We start from the raw sequence: 23,252 nt of genomic DNA, 5'->3' as shown, positions 1-23,252 counted from the left end.
TCTGGAAGTGTGCACCTCTAAGTTGGGATGGACTGGATGAATATAGAAACAATTTCTGACATTGGTGGGAGGAGTTGAAGGATGCCGTGATCAAAGAAAGTGGGAAGGAGCACATAATTTTCACAGTAAATCTCCTTGGCAGATCTGGAAATCGAGGAATGAAATACACAGTTTAACAACATATACAGAGATCCAATGGTATCAGTGAACAAAGCAGTGGTGGAATGGAATGAATACCAAGAAGCTCAGGAGAAGGAATTGGAGCTAGAGGATCAAAAACAGGAAGCAAAAAGAGACGATCAGAGTTGGAAGCAACCACAAGAGGACTAGATAAAAGTGAATACAGATGCAGCCTTAAACAACAAAGCTGGCAGAGTAGGATGAGGCATCACAAGAAGAAATTGGGAAGGCAAAGTGATAGCAACATGGGTCTACCCATCAAAAAGCTGCTCTAATGCAAAACTTGAAGAGGCATTAGCACTCAGAGCTGCAATGATACGAGCTAAACAACAAGGATGAAAGAAAGTAGAATTTGAATCAAATTGCAAGGAAATGGTAGACAAGGTGAATGGGGAGGAAGATGATCGATCGATCACTGCTACTGTGATAAAGGATATTAGAAGTTTAAAGTATGACTTTAACCAATGTTGTATCTCCTTCACTAGGAGGGAGAACAACTGTATTAGCCATAAATTAGCAAAATTTGCTATGAACTTGGCAAATGTAACTGAATGGAAGCACACCTTTCCGGTTTGGCTGCTTGAAATTACTCAAGCAGATTTGGTGAGGCAGTGGCCTCAGTGTTTGTAAGACGTTTTGTTGAAGAAATGGAAGTTGCCATTTTGACCAAAAAAAAAGACAACAAGATCAAAGGCAAACTTACATAATGTTGATTCCAATAGAAAACAGTTTAGGAGCCAAAAAAGAAGAGGACCAATAAGTTGCAACTAATCTGAAGGTCCTTTTTTATCCTTCATTCTTTAGATTCTCAATATCAGGATCAATATCAAACATCAACTTAAGTATAGGAGGATTTTTCGAATCAAGTAAAATGGAAAAAGTAGATGCATCCAGCAAGAATCCTCTACGAACCATTTCTTCATAATAGACCATTGTGCCATCATAATGACCTCCCTTAAGGAGTTCTCGCAAAATAACATTGTATGTAACACCAGGCAACCCTTCTCTTCCATTTTTTCAACAAGCTCTTTAGCTTCGATCAGCAGACCTTTTGAAAGCAGGCCAGCCATCATGGTGGTGTATGTTCTGACATCAGGGTTGAATCCTTCAAGGGAGAGATTGTTGAAACAACCCATCAAGGATGATATTATACATGCTTATATGAAGATCTACTCCATCAGCTTCCATTGAATGGAACAACTGCATTGCTTCATGGACCTTTCCAATCTTGCATAACCCATCCAACATGATGCAGTAAGTGTGAAAATTAGGCTTTATTCCTGCAGCTTGCATCTCATCGAAAACTTCTCTTGCACTAAGATAGCTTCCTGCACTGAATAACCCTTGCATGACAGTGTTACAAACAACAACATTAGGTGTTAAACCTTTATGTCGAATCTCTCGAAAGAGATTCATGGCTGCTTCCACTTTCTTGGTCTTGTAATAGGCATTTATCAATACTGTTGGAACCCATCTATCCCAATCCCCAATGTAATCTCATTGGGTTGGCCTTTTCTTGTATTATCTTTTTGAACAATTCTTGTGCTTGGGGAACCTTATTGTCTTGAAAGAGTCACTTGAGCAAAGCACTAAAGGTGGCTACAGCAGGTGCAAGAGCACGCTTGAAGAAGACAGCCAATGTAGAAAAAGCGAAATCCACTCGGCCCGCTAGGCAGTAACAAGTAGTCACTATAGTGAGGGCGTACTCATTAACAGGAATGCCATATTCAATTACATCTGTCTTCTCCAAAGACTTTCCAGTCAAGAAATATTAAGAGGAAAGTGTCCCATAGTTCCCTGGCCTAGAGTTGTGACGCGTTAGTTTTGTATCCACTACAGAACAGCTTCACACTCATGATCCAAATGGATATTTGCAGCCTTCAAATCTATGTGTACAATTTTCTGATTGCATGATGGATTAGATCCAGAAAAACCTAAGGAATAGCACTAGTTTTGCTCGAGTTCGACGCTCATATTGAGAAGTGAGAGTACTCTGGTTTCATTTCCATAGTTTGTCTATTTGTTTATTTGTTTTTTGAAAAATTTCATCTCTCAAATTTGCTTTGTTGATTGTTAAACTAGTAAAAAATGGCATCTTAAATCCATGCATGTGAAGACAGGATACAAGAATAATAGTTTCTGAGCTAAACTTAAGCTAAATTTGGTATAGCACCAACTCAGAAAGCAAAATTGAGTTCATTCTAGAAACAGTTCTGCATTGCTTTGTTGGAATCTACACCACAGGACACGAAAATAAATTTTTAACATGAACAAGAAGACTTATTTTTTTTAACAGCATCCAAAAACATTCTACCATCATCCTCTTTGTAACACTGGACCCCATTCCTAATCAGAGCTTGCAGCATCAAAACCAAACAAATAGAATATGCACAGAAGAGCTATATGGCAGATCAACAAAAGATCATGTCTCAAATGTTATTTACTGGTCAGCACACAGCTTATTTCTTCCATAGCCACTAGAGATAATCCATCATTCTTAAGCATAAGATACTTAATGAAAACATAATTATAAAGCCAAAGAACCTGTTCCCAAGAGTGATCAACTTATGGTAATACTAATCTTGCCCAAGATCATTAATATACTACTTACTCTCATGCAGACTTGGAAAAGATACAAGTCTAATAAGGACAAAATGAATATTCCTATTTTACAATAAGGTAATATCAATATGCAAATATTATGAAAAATAGAAACAATATAACGTGATGTTACAATTTAGTAGTTATCATTACAATTCTCTTAGGAAATTAAGTACACTATATTAATGAATTTATTAATTTGCTCTTTAATTTTGTATCATATTTCTTAATTCCCAAGCTTAGACATATCAATCTCTATCCTTTACCAGAAAATATTTTCATCCTTGAGATTCAAATGATACTTTGAACTCTCGTTAATTTCTTATCCAGATTCTATCAACATTAGACCAAATGTTTATAGTTTTGACCAATGTAAACTTCCTTTTTTGTTTACTAAATTTAGATATATATGTAAAATATGTTTTTGATTTATCCATACCCGCACGTGCATGCACACACATACATATGTGTGTATGTATAATATTTGAAGGTGAGATATATAGTAAACAAATTTTACTGAGATGGAGATGAACTCACAGAAACAAGGATGTGTTTAAATAATTTGTTTCATAAATATTTTTGGAATGTTTGAAAATTTTTTTCAAAGGATATTTATAGAAAATTTTCAAAGACACCAAATTTTATGAAATTTTATGTTGATCCCACTTATCAAAACTTTTTAGACAGCAACGAAATAGGTCATTGACAAGTATATATTTTACGTGTTTTAAGTATATTTTATTAGTTAGTTTTGGTGTGTTTTACCTACTTTTATAACTAATTAACTAAGTTTCTAGTGAAAATATGCATTTTAAGGTTTATGTGGTAAAAATTGCATTTCTGTGGATTTTGATGGTGAAAATTTCATGTTTTTGTAGGTTTAAGGATTCAATCATCAAATGGAGTATATTGAGAAGATATTTGGATGATTGATGATGGTTTGAAGTGATAAAAACAAGACATGAAGTGCAAAAGAGGAAATGCAATCAAGAACAAAAGAAAGCAAGTTTCACAGCTTTGACACCTTGTCGTATTTTGGCTATATCTTGAGCTACAGACATTAGATTGAGGTGATTCATGAACCATTTTGAAGATAAGAGATATATTTACATTCGGTATGAAGACATTGGAGTTCAGTTCAGCTGTTTTCATTGTCAAAAAGTCGAAATACAGAAGTGCATTTTCTATGGTCGAAGCTGAAACAAGGTTCTGACCAGTTGAGGGTATTTTGGTTATTTATTGATCCACAGAGCTCCAAATTGCGATGATTTTTGAGGCATTGGAAACCTAACTCAAAGGGCTACAACTTTTATGTTTTATACAAGAGTTAGTTCAGCCTCTAAGACCAAGAAAATATCAGTTGACGTTGGACAAAAAACAGAGCAAGGATGAATTCTGCCCAGTAAAGTGCAAACCTGCAAAGAGTAAAATGGGGGTCAAAACGCGGTCATTGGCCGCGTTTTCTACCCGCGTTTTAGTGGATTTCAGCTGCAACTTGCTCTGCAACTTGTGTTCTTTTCACACAAGCTTTTTGACCATTTTTTCTGCAAAGATTCCGGCAGGAAATGATCAGATGATGCATGGAAACTTTGAAAAGCAAACTTAGAGAGTTTCAAGAGTAAAAAATGACAACTGGAAACAATTCATTTGGCTCTTGAATCCTCTATATATAGAAGCCTTTGGAGGACATTTTCAGAACTTTGGAAAGCTAGAGAAACTCACCAAAAATGTTGCTTTCACTAGAATTTCCTTAGTTCATTAGTTAGGGTATTATAGAGTAGTTAGTGTAGCTTTTCCTTCTTGTATTTGTAGTTAGATTTGGATGAAAATTGGAGGAGCAAAAATGGAGAGTTTGAAGCTCATGTGACAAGGATGACATCTCTCCTATCACTTTCTCTTTTGTATTTAAGTTCATGTTTAGCTATAATACAAGTTTGGATGTGTTTTTCTTCGTGTTTAGCTAAAGTTTATGCCTAGAGTATGGATGAACTTGCTATATCTTATTTGTGATGTTTACTTGGTTATTTGATGATATTATTTTGAGCAAGTTATTTATCACTTTTGCTTTTCTAATCATGATTAACCGGCCATTAGTTGTGATTATCTAAAGGTGTTAAGTTTGTAATGAGAATTGAAATTTAACACTAGTTCAACGAAGTGATAAACCTAGGGAGTACACTCACGAGAGTAGATGTGCACCTATGTGGATTAAGTGACTTGTTTCATGTAATTTCATAGAAGGAATAATTTGTAATTAATTCATAACCACGAGAGTAGGTATGGCTTAGTTACAAGTATAGTTGATTTACTACAAGAGTAGGTTTCACATATATTAGGAAATTACGCCATAACTAACCAAGATAATAGCATTCACGTAACCGGTAATCTCATTTGCAAGAGTAGTAAGGAATTCCATATCTTTAGGAGCTTTCTAGTGTTATTTTTATTACTTTTACATTTATCGTAGTCTAAATAATAAAGGAGTTTAAAAATCACCGGTAATCGCAATCTTCCCTGTGGGATCGACTCTTAATACACTATATTCGCTCACTATTCGTATACTTGCGATAAATTACGTGTGGGGTATTTAGGAGTTTATAAATATAAAACTTGATTGTAAATGATCTAATTGTATATGTATACCCCGCACTCGTTAGTCATGAATTGGAAAATTATAGGGTTTGGAGGTGAATTGGTCGGATGGAAGAAGTATGCCGAGAGAAGGAATAGATAAAGCTATGAGACTAGGCAAGAGATGAAATTACTGAGTGGAAAAGAAGGATTATGAGGCTTGTATGATGAGAGGAAGGGAAAGGATTTCAAGGATGGAGAAGAAAAGGTTATTGGATAAGAGGAAGATGGCCAAAAAAGGAGTATAATGTCATGAATAGAGAACAAAAGATTTGGGATTGTTCCCCCCACTTATAATTTAATAATATATGTGTGTGTGTGTCTATGTGTGCTCGTGTGTGTGGTGTGTTCATGCTATACACACACACACACAAGCGCGCGCCTGCACACACACATATAGAGTATGAATTGAATGACGTGATATTTTATTTGCTAGAAATGATAAATTATTATTACCAATTTATTATGGTAAAATGGTTATGTTCTATATTAGTTTACTTAATTTGTTTCATATATTGTACATTGTTTATAAAGCAACAATAGAAATTAGTTTAGAATTTATGTATCAAATATAGAGAAATGAGTTCAAAGTATCAAAGCAATTTGTAACATTATTTCACGTTCAATTGTTTTTACTAAAATTTAAAAGAATGATTAGTTAAATTATTATTAGTGTTGCATTTATAGAAAATGTAAGATGAACTATAGAAATTATAATGATAGTGGAGTCACATGGGTGCATCCATAGGGTAGTCGGGATGGGTCGGAATAGGGGTAAGGACAAGAGTGACGAAAAGGAGATGATCGGAGGTAGGAGTAAAACTACAGGACTAAGAGCGTATGGCAAAGAGAAATGAAAAAGTAATAAAAAAAGTCAATTATAACATAAAATAGATAGTGAAGAAGGGAATGAGGAAAAGTTGATGATTATGTATTTGATGTATCTTTTGGATCTTTTGTACTATGTTTTGTTATCTTATTTGGGTTTTTTTTCTTTATTTTTGTTGTTTTCTTTTCTTTTTTTAAAATGTAGTTATTTGAACCAAATATTATCTAATACTAATACCACATGTACAATTTAATTTTTTTAGTATTCATAGAATCATAAGTAGTTTAATTAAGAATATACTAAATTCTTAGGGCACAATATGATGAAAGAAAGAAATTTTTTTAAGATGGAATAAATTTTCATAGGCAAGTGCAAGAATACGTGATCATTAACCATAATTGTTAGGAAATTTGAGATTTTTTTCAGGTTGATGAGTTGCTTACCTTCTATGAGTGAAAAGTTTTTATCTTTATTTTCATTTAAAATTACACATTTTCATAAAGATTGATAGTAAAACTGATACTATTTTTAACTTTTAGCCTTTTCTTTTGAAATAACTTTTTTTTTCAATAATATTAATTTTACTATTTTGATTTGAAATCTTAACCCCGTGGCACTAAAGATTGATAGTCCCCAGTCCCCACTGAAGTTATTCCACCTAAAGTAAAGATGCTGTAAATTGGGTACCCCAGAACACATTCTTGACGGAAGATTGCCTGAAAGTTGAGTGCCAGGGACAGGGAGTGAAATCATTTGGTTCATTGAAAGGTTAAAGATCTCATGTGGTATGGAATAATGGAACCAGTCAGGCTATTGAACTGTAAAAGTAGATCTTCCAGATTTTGTAGATTGCCAATCTCTCGTGGTATTACACCTGCCAAAATTGTATCAATGCACATGCATTAAGCAAAACTATTCACCATCAACTTTTGTTGTTCTAAGCTGCTAAGCTATTGTAAAATATAGTCAATTTTTGTACCGATTACGTAGTTATGAACATGGTTCGCCGTCATAGGTCCCGGTCGCATCACGGTCTCGATTATTCCATATTCGTCGTGACATATTGGTTGAATATCAGGTGATACGTACATTATAGCATATAAAAATTTTCAAAAAATCTGAAAAGATTATTAACATTAGAAAATACCGAAAAAGATACAATTTGGGAAAAAATATTCGAATCGACTCCGAGTTGATTCGGATATATCGGTCAAGTCAGAGCATCACATATTCGAATCGACCAATATCAGCCGAGTTAGAACGAGTCGCCGTAGATATGGTAATCTCCACGATTTGGGGATCGGTATCGTATCGGTCCCTTCCGTTTCGGTTACTACGACCGATTCGTATCGGAATCGGTGATATTGCTAACCATTTATGGCCCAAGTCTAGTGTCTTCAGCATAGTTGAGTTACCTATCTCCCTGGGAATTTCACCTAAAGAATGTAAACCGAAGACATCCTACGAAGTTAGGGTATTTGATGGAACTGGTAATAGTTTATATTTCCTAAGGTGCGAAAAAAGGAATAAGATAAAATAAGAGAGGTCCTCCATTGACAGAATTTGCTGCTTGCAACTACTAGCTAGCTGCATGTTTGGGCAATACATAAATGGACCACCAATAGATAATGAAAAAAATAAAGTGCAAATTGACTAATATATCAATTTGTTTTTTGCTCAAATGCATGTGATTTCTGAACAGTAGTAAAATAACTAGCAACAACAATAATCCACCAGCATCTGAATCAGGATCTTCTTACCTTCAAAATTGTTCCTGCCAAGAATCAGCACCTCAAGCTCCTTCAGGTACCAAATTTCTCTTGGGATGACGCCAGTGAAATTGTTGAAAGACACAGGGAAAGTGTCTGAAATTGTGAACATTGGTCTAAAGTGGATAGAATTTGTCCCTTCAACTTGTTTCTTGATATATAGATTCAGCCACCTGAGTTTTCGAAGATTGTAACAAATATAATCAGGGATACTTCCTGATTGATTATTACCTATAATGATTTCCTTTAGATTTTCAAGACAATCGGTGAGTTGAACTCTTGATTCCCTCAATTCCTTCTCAGCTCCAATTCTCTCTCCTTTCCCAATTGCCTTCTTCATATGGCGTCTACCTATTTATTTGTCTGAAGATAATAAAATGTGAGTCTGAAGATAATTTTATTTGTCTTTCAGATTCTGAAATAGAAAATATAAATAATAAACTTAATGATCTGATGATAAATACAAAACCAGAAATAAACCCAAACATAAATGGTATAGTTTCAACTAGTAGACCCGCATCTTCGTATGCTAGGCACAAACCTGGTCAAGAAACTCTTTTATTTCATCATTAATGAACATAGCAAAGCAAAAAGGCTATTTAGATAATGAATGCTATACACTTTTAGATAGGACCACACCTGAAACTATATTTCCTTTTAGAACATTTTTAGATTTAGACTGTGTAAAAAATACAGATGAAGCGATAGATAAATGGAAAATTGGATTAAGATTAGTTGTTTCCATAAATAAATTATCATACGAAGAGTCTAAAGGATTTTTAGAAAGATCACTAGTAAATAGTGTCTTTCGATATTCAAACTTAATTTGTAACGGAATAAATGATTTTGTATGATTGAATATAGGGTTAATTGATGAGTAACATAATAGATTTAATTAATTTTTGGATAATGTTTCCTACATCATGAGTTTACGTAAAGGTTCATTTATATTAGTAGGTGTGGATGCATGACACATATGTGCAAAAATAAAATTTCAAATTCAAATAAGAACTATGTTTCATACATTAAAACCGGCTAGTGATTAAAAAAAAAAAAACCTTTACTGTGTTAATATAAGAAAGATTAATTCTTAATTAAATTGCATTTGTGGTTTTTTGGAGTTCAAACTCTTAAAACATCCAATTTTGTCTCTTAAGAATTTGATTTGCAATTATGAGATTGGTCTACGTGCTAATGTTACACAAATTACTCAGTTCACTTGTTGATTTCAATCTTGTATGATTTGAAAACCTGAAATATTTTTACATGTTCAGCCTTCTAATTTATTTATTTGAATATTGAGATCAAGGTTGCATCTTTTCACTACTTTTGAAGAAGTGGATCTCGTTTGAAGTTGATTTTTTGAAACAAAGAAAAAGAAATGACGAGGCAAAACATATTCAAAGGAACAAAAATCGAGTTGCATTTTTGAGAAGACCCAATCAAGCGAAAACTTAGGCAATTGCGGAGGAGGTGGTGTGATATTGGTGGTGCTACTGAAAATAAATCATGGGATGGCTCAAGTTCTTCGACAAGGCATTGGACATCCATTCCAGCCTCGATTCAGATGAACTTGGCTCAACATCCAACCAAATTCCAATTTAATTCCCAAATGGTTTGGTCTAGCATCACAACCCAATCAATGGCAGGATAAAGCTCTTTTAAATTAAAGTTGGCTTTGGATTGGATGTTAAACGAAAGTTCATCTAGATCAGGGTTTCCTTGAAATGCAACCCAGTGCTTGCCCGCAGAGGTTCTCTCTTGTGTACTCTGTTTTTGTACGAATCGTAGCAGCCACAGTAGCTATGAGCAGTAAGTTAAGCCTCCACCACAGGACGAAAGGTGGTGGATGCAACACATGACCCCATTGCAAATTAGTGCATGCAGTATCAAAGCCATACAAATAAAATCTGCATGGAATGGAAGAGCTATATGGCAGATCAACAAAAGATCACTTCTCAATGTTGTTTATAAGTCACTAGACAGTTTACTTCTTCCGCAGGCAACAGAAATAATCCATCACTTTCAAGCACAGGTTACTTAACAAAATATAATTATAGAGCCATCAAATTTGTTCCCAAGAGTGATTAAGAAATAGTCTTAACCACTTTAACTGATTTCTCTCATATAAAATTCATGATGACTATTTCCATCCATTTTAATACCTGATTAATTGTCTCTATCCAGTCTGAGTTGACATCAAATCTTCACACTCTGCAATTCAGATTCCACCCCTCTCCTGCTCCACCTAAAAAGAACAAGAACAAGAAAAAAGAAATTGGTTGATAAGATGAGCCAGTAAAACTCTCCTTTTTTTTTTCCTGACTATTGCTGATGGTGACCTATTAGAAGTACAGTATTGCAATAAAAACCTTTCTTTAGTTACTATTGCGACTTAGGAACAACCAAATATTAATATTGAAGAATCCCATAATCATGTCTATTGTTAATCAACAACCAAGTGGATTTATGTATGAGGAGAAATATATGAAGAAAAAAAAAAACAGAGAATTTCTGTGATAAATTATTCTAAGTTATTGCAAGGGAATGATATTTTTGCTACACTTCCACTAAATGTCTATATAACTTAGTACAGCATTAAAAATTAAAGGGAAAAACAATCAGAATACTTTTTGCTGGATCATACTTGAAAAGTTCGGGTTCAGTCAAATGCTGTGAAAAAAACCAATGGCTATGACTATGGACATCAAAATATGAATCCAAAGCAAGAAACTGGTCTAGAAAGTTTGTCGACTTTTGAACCGGTGGAACTTTTGACTCCATTTAGCAATTGAAATAAAAGTAACTATTTTATCGTTCTTACATGAAAAAATTTCCTCCAAATTATAGAAATGCAGTTTGAAACTTTTCTAGAAATTGAATATCACAAACTATATTTACACTCAACAAATTCAAATAGTAATTATCCGAACTGAACTTAAAAGGCAAGCTAAAGTACCAACACCCATGAAAAATGAAGAAAAAGAGCCTGTACAAGTTACCACTTAAGTGACATGCCACATTGAAGTTCTCCATGAAAAGGTAAAGAAGAAGTCTTGAGAAGAAGTTGTACAAATCCAATTAACTGCACCAACTTTCTGTGACCTGATACACCTAACAATTGAACTTGCCTAAGGAATGCGGCTTCTCCACCAGACTGATGCTCTCTGAGGTATTTCACAAAATATCACCAAGAGACCTCCTCTAAACAAAGATGATAAGTGATAAAAGGATCAAATGTGAACCTTATTAACATTTCTACCAGCAAATTAAACATCAGGAGCCAAAAAACTGCAGGACCAACATGTTACAACTAATGTGAAGGTCCTCTTTGTCCCCCATCCATGAACTTCTTGCTATCGGGATCAATCTTCAGCATCAACATTAGCACAGAAGGATTGTTCTGATTCTCAGCAGATAAATCAAGTAAAATGGAAAATGTAGATGCATCCAGCAAGAATCCTCTATGAATCATTTCTTCATAATAGACCACTGCATCATCATAATGACCTCCCTTAAGGAGTCCTTGCAGAATGACATTGTATGTAACACTATTTGCCAAGCAACCCTTCTCTTCCATTTTTACAATGAGCTCTTTACCTTCGATGAGCAGACCTTCTGAAAGCAGGCCAGAAATCATGGTGTTGTATGTTATGACGTTAGGGTCCAATCCTTTAAGGGAGAGAATGTTGAAAAGATCTCGAGCACTATCGAGCCTCTTGCTTTTGCACAACCCATCAAGGATGATATTGTACATTTCTATGTGAAGATTTGTTCCATCAGTTTCCATTGCATGGAATAACTGCAATGCTTCATCAATATGTCCAGTCTTGCATAACCCATCCAACATCACGCAGTAAGTGTGAAAATTAGGCTTCATGCCAGAAGCTTGCATCTCGTTGAAAATTTCTCGTGCACTAAGATACCTTCCTGAACTAAATAACCCCTGCAACACAGTGTTATAAATAACAATGCCAGGTGTTAAACCTTTATGTGGAATCTCTCGAAAGAGCTTCATGGCTGCTTCCAATTTCTTGGTCTTGTAATAGGCATTTATTAGAATACCATAGCAATGGAGATCGGGTGTAAGGCCGCTAGCAACCATGGTATTGAAAACTCCACTTGCGTCATCTATTCGACTCTGTAAACAATATCCATCCATTAACGAATTGTATGTGACCAGGTCGGGATTTTGACCTTGCTGGATCATGATCTGGACTACCTCTTCAGCATCTTCTATATGCCCTTCCTTACATAGTGCATCCACCACTATATTAAAAGTAATAACATTTGGAACAATTTTATAAGCCTTCATCTCAGCAAAGAGCTTGTCAACATCCTTCCATCTGCTTAAGCTGCACAGACCCTGAATCAAACAACTGTAAGTGACAACATTCGGGGGAATGTCCTTTTCAATCATCTCCTGTAAGAGGGCAAGAGCTTCATCAACCATTTTATCCTTGCACAAGCTGTCAATGACAGTATTGTAAATAATTGCATCAGGTTTACAAGGACTTCCTCGTTTTTCCGTTGCTCTGAGGAATTCAATGGCTGTTTGAGTGTTTCCTGCCTTACAGAGCCCATCTATCACAATCCCCAACATAGTTTCATTGGGTTTACAAAGTTTTTCTTTGATTATCTTTTTGAACAATTCTTGCGCCTCAGGAACCTTATGGTCTCGGAAGAGTCCCTTAAGTAAAGTGCCAAAGGTGACCACATTAGGAACAAAACCACGTTTGAAGAAGCCAGACAATGTAGAAAATGCTAAATCCACTCGGCCCACAACGCAGCAACAATTAATCATTATATTAAGGGTGGCCTCATCAACAGGAATGCCCTGGACACACATATCTCTAAAAAGGGAAATAACTGAAGAATAATGATTCTTCATCTTAACAATACAAGTCAGCATTTGATTGAATTGAATAACAGAAGGCAGAGGCCTCATCCAGACCATCCGCTCGAACAAGCTCAGAGCATCATCAAGACTGTTGACATTATTAATATCATTCCTTAATTCAGGTTGAAATTTCAGAGCTTTTTCAGAAGAGCTCTTAAATTTACTACTAATAGCAGAATAAAAAGCCAAATTGGGTTTATGGTTTGGGAATGCAGAGAGGAATGATGCAAGAGTAGTACAACCTGCAGGAGCAGGAGTACCTAATGAAGCCGCTGCTCCGTGAGACCGAGCAATGGAAACAATCGCCGCAGAAGAAGCTCTTCTCTGCATCGTCATCGTCTTCATTATCATCATCACCATCGTCTTCCGGTCTGAATGAACTAATTACTGGGATTTTTCAGGCAAATTCTGAAGCTCGGTTGTTGAAAATTATTTTCAGAGGTAAATTCAGGCAATTGCGCTTTCTCAATTACCACGACATCGTCAGAGTGTCGGATATTAAAGCTCAATCAAAAGCCTAGCAATGCCCAGACCCCTTTTTTAATAATATAATAATAAAAAAGAGGCTATTTTGTAGAAAGCAGGTGAGATGATATTATTGATTATGAACGATGATATTAGTGTGTTTGGATAGTTTGGATAGAAGATTATTTGAAATATTATTATTTATATAAATTTGAGAAGGGATTTTTAGCAATAAGCCTTCACAAATCTTCTCACTCTCAACTCTATTTTTCTAGTATTTTACATTTAATTTATTTCATAAAAAATATTATGGGCACGTTATACCCCACGTTTCTCTCAAACAAGAAGTTAACTCTAACTAGCACTCCCACGTTCCCCTCAAACAAGACATTAACTCCCACTAACACTCCTTACACATCTTACTCCAACTAACACTCCTCACCCACCTTCCCACTACAATAAACATTTTCGCAAATCATCTCCATGAAGGCAAGGTATATTGGTTTCAAAATATATATGTAATTCCAGCAGATCTTAAATATCGGCTTGCACCATATCAGTACCAATTATCATTTGGAAATGATACAAAGATAGTGAATATTTTAGATGATTGTGGAACCATACCCCGTTTCAAGTTTAATCTGGTCAAACTAAGAGATACAGAACAACACATGGACAATGATTTGCAATTGATAGGTATTTCATTCTTAATTAACCATACTTCTATTTAAGTTGTATATTTGAACTGGTATTACTTATACTTTTTGATCTTTTGCAGATTTAATTGGTTTAGTTATATCTGTTGGTTCACACTATCAAACATCTATCAATGATAAAACTAAGTGTGACATACTTTTACTTGACAAAAGGTTAGTTAATAGATTCAATATCTTTAAAATATTTTACATTCTGCAAATTTTGATTTATACTTACCAAAATTCTCTAAATGAAGTTTGACAGTAGTTCTGATGATGGTGAACATTTGCGTCAAACTGTTCTTCTATTTAAGCTGTATATTTGAACTGGTATTACTTATACTTTTTGATCTTTTTCAGATTTAATTGGTTTAGTTGTATCTGTTGGTTCACACTATCAAACATCTATCAATGATAAAACTAAGTGTGACATACTTTTACTTGACAAAAGGTTAGTTAATAGATTCAATATCTTTAAAATATTTTACATTCTGCAAATTTTGATTTATACTTACCAAAATTCGCTAAATGAAGTTTGACAGTAGTTCTGATGATGGTGAACATTTCCGTCAAACTGTTACAAAAAATAATGTTTTGCTAGCCTGTGGTATTTGTGTGAGAAATTATAAAGGTAATTCAATTTATTTTCACTTTATTTTATTTAATTTTTATAGTTTATCAATAATATAGTACATTGTGCAGGACCGTCACTTTATACTATTTGAGCAAGAAAATTGTATGTCAATTACTACTTGGATTTTGCTCAATACCTACACAGTTGGTAAGTTTTACAAATACCATAATATTAAATTATTAATAATATTTCATACCCTTATGAATATGTATTTGAAAAATTTGCAGGTTTGAGAATGATAAATGTGCTCAGAAATTAGTGACGTGGTTGGGGTCATGCAATTTTACAATGTCCCAAGTATTGTTGATATCAAATACTAAGAGAATATGGATATCCGAATATGCAGTTCTACCTACGGTACAATTCCTCTCAATTAATTAAGTAATGAACAAGTATCTACATGTAGTTTCGAATTAATAATTGTAATCTATACATTCTTTGGATGGTTTTAGCTTAAATATTTTCGGATACTTGCTTACATTCAAAGTATCAACATAGATAATATATACCGTGAGTTATGCAAAAATTGTGGACAACCATGTCAATCTCATTTTGCAAAAATGGTGTGTATCCATTGTAATGATGTAGTCGACATTATTGTCAGGTAATTATTTTCATATATTTTGAATTTTAATATAATTTTTTGCATGATACATCACAATTTCTTCTTAACATATACAATGTTAACATAGAAGTTAGAGATTCCAGTGGTAACTTATACCTCACTCTTCAAGACAAGCATGCACTATTCATATTTCGTTGTGATATTTTTTATCTTAGAGATTTAAAAACAAAGGTATACATTATTTATATGTATATATTTTTATATAATATTATTTACAAACTGTCTAAAATAAAATATAATTTTGAATTATGTATGCTTTTAATTGTCAGGAAAATAGAGGTGCATTGTTCGACCAACACATTAATTCATGCAAAAATCGTGCATTCTGATTTATAGTACAAACTTCACAAAAATCAACAGAATTAATTAAACCCCCAATACTGGTGTTCGTACTTAGAGGCGATTGGTGTGAAGAATGTTCACACCTTCGTAGAAGATTATCAAATCAAAGGCAAAATGTTTGTAAGTATTTCATTTACTTATCAAATTAAATATTCAATTATATTTAATTGGACCCTTATGTCGCGCAATTTATGATATAGATTTCTATTTTTTTTCAGAATCCAACCTTCATCAAAGTGATAGTTTATAAATAATGGAGATATTTTTATCATATATTGAACTATTGTTACAAAGTTTCATTTTTTTAAATATACTTTCATGTGCCCGTGATTATAATATTTTACTTTTTTTTTTAATTCCTCCATAGATTGTAATTTTTTTCAAAAATCTACTGTGAGTAGCACGGGTATTTATACTAGTTTGGAATAATTACTGTAACACTTTTTGTGATGTGATGTATGTGAGATAAAAAGGTGTGTTGGAAATTATATTTGTGATGTAAGCAAAAAATTTATGGCCATTATTTGGCTATCCAAACACACTCATTGTTGTTATTATTGCAACACTTGATTAAGATAAACTTGATAGTAGTTATATTTGAACATAGAAAAGATATATTTTCTAGAGTAATTAAATACTACCCCATTAAGTAAAAATTTTTGAGCCATGTAACAAATTTTATTTTGGCAAGTTTAAGGGTATAATTTAGTCAAACTATTTGACTCGAACTTGCACGTAGTTTTGTCTAAGGTTCGACTTTAGTGTTGATCAAGTTCGAGTTACTTGGTATTGAGTTGAGTGAGTAGAAAAATTCAAATTTTGAGAGTATTCGTCGACATTTATAGAATAATCATTTAAATATAAATTTGAAATTATTTTTATAAAATTACATTTTGAAATCATATGTTCACACTTTTTTTTTCAACGGCTCATTTGAAAGGAGGCAGGAGGAAGTAGTTATCTGAGTCAAAAGTAGGCCTATTACATTAAAATATCAGAAAAGAAGAAAAGAACTTCCTATAGTTCGTATAATTTCGATTCTTTGAATTACACTTTAGTCACGTATACATATAAAATTGATTTTAAAAGAATATGACAGTGAATTAACTTCCTATATTTCGGTACAACTTCGATCCTTCTAGTGTCCTTAATCATATATAGATATAAAGTTGATTCTAAAAGAAAATGATAATAAATTTAGAATAAAGAGGAAATGCAAATAGTGACTTTGAAGGTATGTAAAAATCTTATGTCTTTCTTTATTTCAAATCTTATGTTTTTATTGGTATACGAGAGAAGAAAGATAATATATTACACTCTACAAAAAAAAAAATTTCCCTTTCGTTCCAGCTTTGTCCTTAATCGTGTGCTGGTCAAAGTAAGAAATGAAAAGCAATCAATCACATCACATTTATCTTTATGCATTACTAATGAAAGGCACGTATAAGAGAAATTTCAACGTATAAAGTAGTTAGAAATTTTGAACATGACAAATATTTTGGAACAATTTAAAAAGAAAAGTATGATGCTGTCGATGATGAGACGGAGAGCTTGAGTCCGTCTGAATTTCACAAGCGAATGAATGATAGATATAACTCACACGATGATGTAGCAGTAGTACATCCTCCTCTTCTTCAAGCCCAGAGAGATCTATTGCACGCGGACTGGTTACAAGTCCAACAAGAGAGTTATACCATATTCAATTACATCTGTTCTGTCTGTCTTCTCCGGATGCTTTAATTTCCAGTCAAAGAAATAGTAAGAGGATAGTATCCCATATATAGTTCCCTAGACTCGAGTTGTGATGCATTAGTTTTGTATCCACTAAAGAACAGCTAGCTTCACACTCATGATCCAGATGGGATATTTGCAGCCTTCAAATCTATGTGTACAATTTTCTGATTGCAATGCCCAGACAGGTACCCCCAAGCCGCGTGTTGTATCAAAAGAAATTCTTTGCTGGTGGTTCAGTCTAGGCCTTTCTTTCCAGGTTTGAGGTTTACCACATATGCCCAAACAGATATTTTACAATTACTGCAGAGAGGTCATTCACATTAGTAGTGCAGATCATGCACGATAGTAACCAGCAAAAGCAACAAATATCTCTCATTTCCATTCTATCAAACAATAATAAATAATGGTCACAAGTATTAATTCAACATATATATGAATGCAGTATTTCCATTCTATGCTGAGTAGTATCTTTTCAGTAAATAATTCAAATTTACTGCAGGGAGTAGGAATGAATATTGTGATCAGATTCATCAGAAACAAACCTAACAATAGAGAATAGATGCTACTACAAAAAAAAAAACCCATTTACAGAAAATATTTATCGTGAACTTTTTCTGTTCTGCATTCAGAAATAAGATAAATTTTTTCGTCTTACAATTTGGATACTATTTCACAAAACTTGGAAACCTCCGATATAAGCTATTAAAAAAATAATATTTATTGCTTCCAAATAATTAAGTTGTCTGTTAGTCGGTATCTTTTTTAATGAACATGGGATTTTGAAGCATTGTAAAATAGAAGACGTTTAAAGAAAGACAAAGCACAGCACGTAAATTTTAGACTGTTCTATTGCATGTTCGCTTACATATTAATAAAAATTCAATGTAAGACTCGTCCTTAAATGTTTGTCAAGGAGAAATAAAATAAAATAGAATTAAGACTTGCCCTTACACTTCTCACAACTCCATTTGAACTGGTGTTATCTAAGATGTGATTTGAAGTAATTTTTGCAGTTTAGACTCATCCATCTCAGGATGGTAAATGGCAATTAAGAGACACGGAGTCAAAATAGGGCACCCATATAGCATATATCCCTGATGAATACTGTATCCCAATCATGAAACCAAGAGATTATGGTGGATTCGGCTCTGATCACCACCACGGATCAGGGAGGAGGATTCAAATACACAACCTTTTGTGAAGAAGTAACTCGTTCTTGCTAACTGAACCAAATTTACTGCTGATAAGTGAGTTGTTAATGCAAACGGGAGATTGCAAGTTCGACTCGTGGTGCCTTGAAAAGTTCTAGATTAGACCTTCACCCTCGAGTAAGAATTGGACTCTGCGGGTGCTTCTCGAGCCGAATCCTGTAGGTATGAAACTTGCTAGACTCGGATAAGTGTATTATTCACATTGTGATGAGCCAGCAAGACTATTTTCTTTCTTGCCATGTGAGAGAGATGAAAGATGTAGCATTGGTAACATGATCAGATTCTGGTTTACTTAGCTGAAATATGATTTCCTTTTGGCTTTTTGTGACAAATTCTGTTTTCCCATTATTGGTTCCACTCTCGGTCCTAGTGCCTGCCCAAAATGGGTGATCAAATTGCCCCCTTCTCAGATGGTCAACTCTCAAAGACTATTCAGGATGATTGAACTGCAACTCAACGAGTCCTCATTGATACTTGGTGATATAGTGGTCCAAAAAGATTGCTGAATTAGATATTCAAACTTAATTTGTAACGGAATAAATGATTTCATATGGGTTAATTGATAAGTAATATAATAGGTTTAATTAATTTTTGGATTAATGTTTCCTACATCTTGAGCATACGTAAAGCATCATTTATATTAGCAGATGTGGATACATGACACATATTAATAAAAATAAATTTTCAAATTTAAATAAAAACCATGTTTCATACATTAAAAGCAGCTAGTGATTAAAAAAAAAAACCTTTACTGTGTTAATATAAGAAAGATTAATTCTTAATTAAATTGCATTTGTGGTTTTTGGAGTTCAAACTCCTAAAACATCCAATTTTGTCTCTGAACATTTCCATTAGCTTCAAATTCACATTAATGCACAGATCCACTTAATTCATATGTAATGCATCATGATTTCTACTTTACAGCCTTCACAGCATGAATTTGATTTTCATTTATGAGATTGGTTTATGTGCTAATGTTACACAAATTACTCAATTCACTTGTCTCTTTCAATCTTGCATGATTTAAAAGCCTGAATTTTTTTTTTTTACATATTCACCCTTCTAATTTATTTATTTATTTGAATATTGAGATCAAGTTTGCATCTTTTCACTACTTTTGAAGAAGTGGATCTCGTTTGAAGTTGATTTTTTGAAACAAAGAAAAAGAAATGATGAGGCAAAACACATTCAAAGGAACAAAAATGTCTCCAAGGCATAATAGATACTCAGCTAACAATCAAGATATAAAGACTTTGGTCGATTACTCAAAATTCATATCGAAATGTTTTAACCTTAGCTACTTATTCTACATTCTTAAGCTTTGGCCAATGAATTATTGATCTGTGAAAAATTAAATATTTAAATTAAATAAGATAATTGATGACACTTGTATATATCTTAATTAATATGATAAGAGAAAGTTCCGATTCTTATCTTCAAACATTGAATCAAGGGCTTTATAGTTTGTATTTCTTTTAATAGACAGTTGACTTCTTCATGTCTTGATAAGAAAGAATTTCTGGGGGTCTTGGATCTTCAATCAAATATATTTATATATATCTAAATAAATATGTGAATCTGACCTCTAGGGGTGACCCCTATTTATGATTGTACCAAGGATTTATATTACATATATACCTCCTTGTTTCTACAGAAAAAAGAAATAAAATGTTAATAGTTGTTAGTACTATATTAGCAAGTATTTTGAAAGCACATTGTCCTAATTTATGCATCACATAATGACCAATGATAGTTAAACAAAAATTTACAATCTATTATGATATGAAATTATTATATAATTGATTTTGAAAAGAAATTTAACTTTTGGAGTTTTGTGATTAACTACAAAACTTAAAAGAGTGTATTAAATAAACAACTTAACATTATGCTCACCTTTTTTTTTTAAACTCCCTGGCCATCACACAGGAGATCCTCAGTGCCACTTTTTCAGTGGCAATTCAGTGCCACTTCTATATTTATACCAAGTGTCCTGTTTATTTAATTTGTCACGTGCTATTTATTTAAATTTCTTCTACCATCACGTGATAAGTGGGATTGACACTGAATTTGACACCGAATAGTGGCACAGAGGATCCCAACTGCCCTGGCCATAGTCTATTTCTACAATGTTTCTTCTCATTTCGCATTTTTCGGTTCATGCTGTTCAATGGAAACTGTGAATCAACACTATAATGAAAACCATAGTAATTTATATGGATTGAAGATATTTTGGTATTTACATTAATGTTGTTTTATGATTCTTTTTTTTTTTGTTTTAGATTTGTTGTATTTTATGATTTTCATATCTCCTTGTATCTATGATATTTCGATATATTTCCTGCCATTAGTACAGATTCATGACAATGAAATTATGTCTATTATCAAAAAAGAAAAAAATTTATAATGAAAACTATGTACCACTTTTGGGGTTCTCTTGGCCTTCTGATGTAGCATCTAAACTGTGAATGGCGGAAGACTTTATCAGATTGGTAGAATTAGGCATACATCATACTGACCTTTTACTTGTTGAGGGTATAAAAAGACCTTGAATATTTTGTCATTCATAATAAAAAACCCTGTTTAACCCTCGTACTTCGGAGTTCACCTATCTAGTATACAAGAAAAGTTTATGGTAGATTATTAGTTAAGGTGAGTATAAGTACTTTATTTCCAACTTAAAATATCTATTTCTGCAGATGAAGAGTAAAAGACCAATTAGTTGTGCTTGATTATGGCAGCTTGAATCATGTCTCAGAAGTGGGACGGAAGCAGACTTTATTTATTCCCTTTTACTGCCCAATTTGTACGCAGACATGGCCACAGTTTCAAAATAGTCGGTTCTAATTCGATTTAAAAACCGATGATCGATTTCAATTCTTTTAAAAGGTGAATTTGAATCAGCCCTTCCAGGAAGACAATTACAATAAGTATGCTAAAATATCTATGATCCGCTACAGTAATTCTACTTTGTATTGATGCATTATTAACAAAGTAGGTGTGCTATGCCTACTTCTCTTCCTTCTCTCTAGAATTCTTTTCTTCCTTCTCTCTACTCGTCTTCCTCCATAGGAGGGAGATCTTGGCCTTAAGCCAAGGTCTCCCTTCCTCTTCCTTTGTTCTTTGTTCTTACTTTTATTTAATAAAGTCTCCCTTAAGGTATCCTAGTGGGAGTTTTCGTCTCTCCTAGGGTGTCCTAGTGTGCGTTTTCTTCTCTCCTAAACTATATTAGTGAGAGTTTTCTTTAGTTTTGTTATTTATTTTCTCAGATCTTGGAGTTTTTTTTAGATCTATATGTTAGATCTAAAACTTCTTGAGTCTTCTCATCAGATCTCAATATCAGTTTTGAGCTTGAACCAATTGGATAGTAGATCTGAGGGAATAGACATGCACAAATATCTATGGATGAATTTATTTTAGATTTGGATCTATCTCGGCAGATCTCATCATCTTTATTGGACCTTACAACTGTTGATTAGCAGATCTGACGATTACAACATGCATAGAGTGAGTTTCAGCGATTTATTCTATGATGGAATGATTTTAAATTTTATCGTACTTTTTAGATCTGTCCTTAATTTCTCAAGTCTTATGTATTTGTTAAATTTCAGATCTATTATTTTAGTGCATGTTTTATCTGTCATTAGGGCAGCAATGTATATCAATCGTGCGGGACGATTTCCAGTAATCCGTTATTGAAATATGTTTTCTTATCAAAAAAAAAAAAAAAAAAAAACAAAGTAGGTGTGCTAAAATATCCGTCATCCGGTTGTTGTTTTAGAGAGAGAGAGAGATTCGTCAAACATTTCCCAACGATAATTACCCCAAAAAGGGCTGTAGAAGGTGCATATGGAAATGCATCAAAGATGAACTGATGGAATTTTCTTCTCTGCAAGGTGATGGCTGCACTCACGTTGTAAAGCTTTCTACATCTGATCAGTTCCATAATAGCAATAAAAATTTTAAAAATTGGCAATAGATAGTAGTGCTTCGCGGCTGGCAATAGATAGGTTAGTGTGTAGTAAAATCCTAAAGGAGTGCCTGAATTAATTTGCTCGATTACATGTTTTAATTGAAACGGGAAAGCATCGTGAAAAGAACTAAACAAGGAGCTAAAGTAAACCATTTGCCACTTGGTTCAGAAAATCTAAAGTAAACATATGTAGGCAAACCTGAAAATGCAACCAGGAAGAAATCAGAGAAGACAATCGCTTAAAGCAACATGTGGAAGAGATATAATAACTTAAAGTCCATAGTAAATGGCACCATATTATCTATACTGAATAACCATTCTTTAAGAAGACAGAGAGAAAAAAAAAAAGAAAAAAGAAAAGAGGCAAAGAGGGACAATACGTTGCTCCAACAAAATCGCAGACGACCAGTTTGCTGGTTTATAGTATAGGTGTGGCAAACCAATCCATTTGTCTAAATTTATCCATATCCGTCCATGAATGAATGAGTATGGGTATCTTAAGTTTTTGTATATGGGTATAAATGGATTATCTAATAATACTCATTTATTTGGTAAATGAGTATTATTGGATAACCCATCAGACCTAATTAATCCATCTAAAATTATATTCCCCCAGTCTCCTCTCTTCTCTCACCCTTGTTTTTTCAGATTTTTTATTTTGTCATG

General features: G+C 33.5%; 1 protein-coding gene and 1 long non-coding RNA gene across 2 annotated transcripts; both read right to left on the bottom strand.

Moving 5' to 3' along the window:
- Positions 1-7,768: 7,768 nt before the first annotated feature.
- LOC113701345 (uncharacterized) lies at positions 7,769-13,478 on the bottom strand. Its single transcript, XM_027221946.2, has 3 exons — positions 11,013-13,478; positions 10,176-10,258; positions 7,769-8,373 (listed from the first exon to the last, which is right to left on the bottom strand). The coding sequence occupies exon 1, from the start codon at positions 13,268-13,270 to the stop codon at positions 11,324-11,326; it is 1,947 nt and encodes a 648-aa protein (XP_027077747.2). The 5' UTR covers positions 13,271-13,478; the 3' UTR covers positions 7,769-8,373; positions 10,176-10,258; positions 11,013-11,323.
- A 9,267-nt stretch (positions 13,479-22,745) lies between these two features.
- On the bottom strand, positions 22,746-23,010 carry LOC140011130 (uncharacterized). The gene is made up of 2 exons (XR_011818377.1): positions 22,967-23,010; positions 22,746-22,785 (listed from the first exon to the last, which is right to left on the bottom strand). It is a non-coding gene; the product is annotated as an uncharacterized lncRNA (long non-coding RNA).
- Positions 23,011-23,252: the final 242 nt, after the last annotated feature.

This window comes from Coffea arabica, chromosome 7e, assembly GCF_036785885.1.
Source record: "Coffea arabica cultivar ET-39 chromosome 7e, Coffea Arabica ET-39 HiFi, whole genome shotgun sequence".
NCBI lineage: Eukaryota > Viridiplantae > Streptophyta > Magnoliopsida > Gentianales > Rubiaceae > Coffea > Coffea arabica.
The sequence above is the reverse complement of the archived record's forward strand: the minus strand, read 5'-3'. Positions and strand labels throughout refer to the sequence as shown.

Excerpts from the sequence above, each read along its gene's own strand:
- LOC113701345 (XM_027221946.2), bottom strand. The coding sequence starts at position 13,270 with ATGGTGATGATGATAATGAAGACGATGACGATGCAGAGAAGAGCTTCT.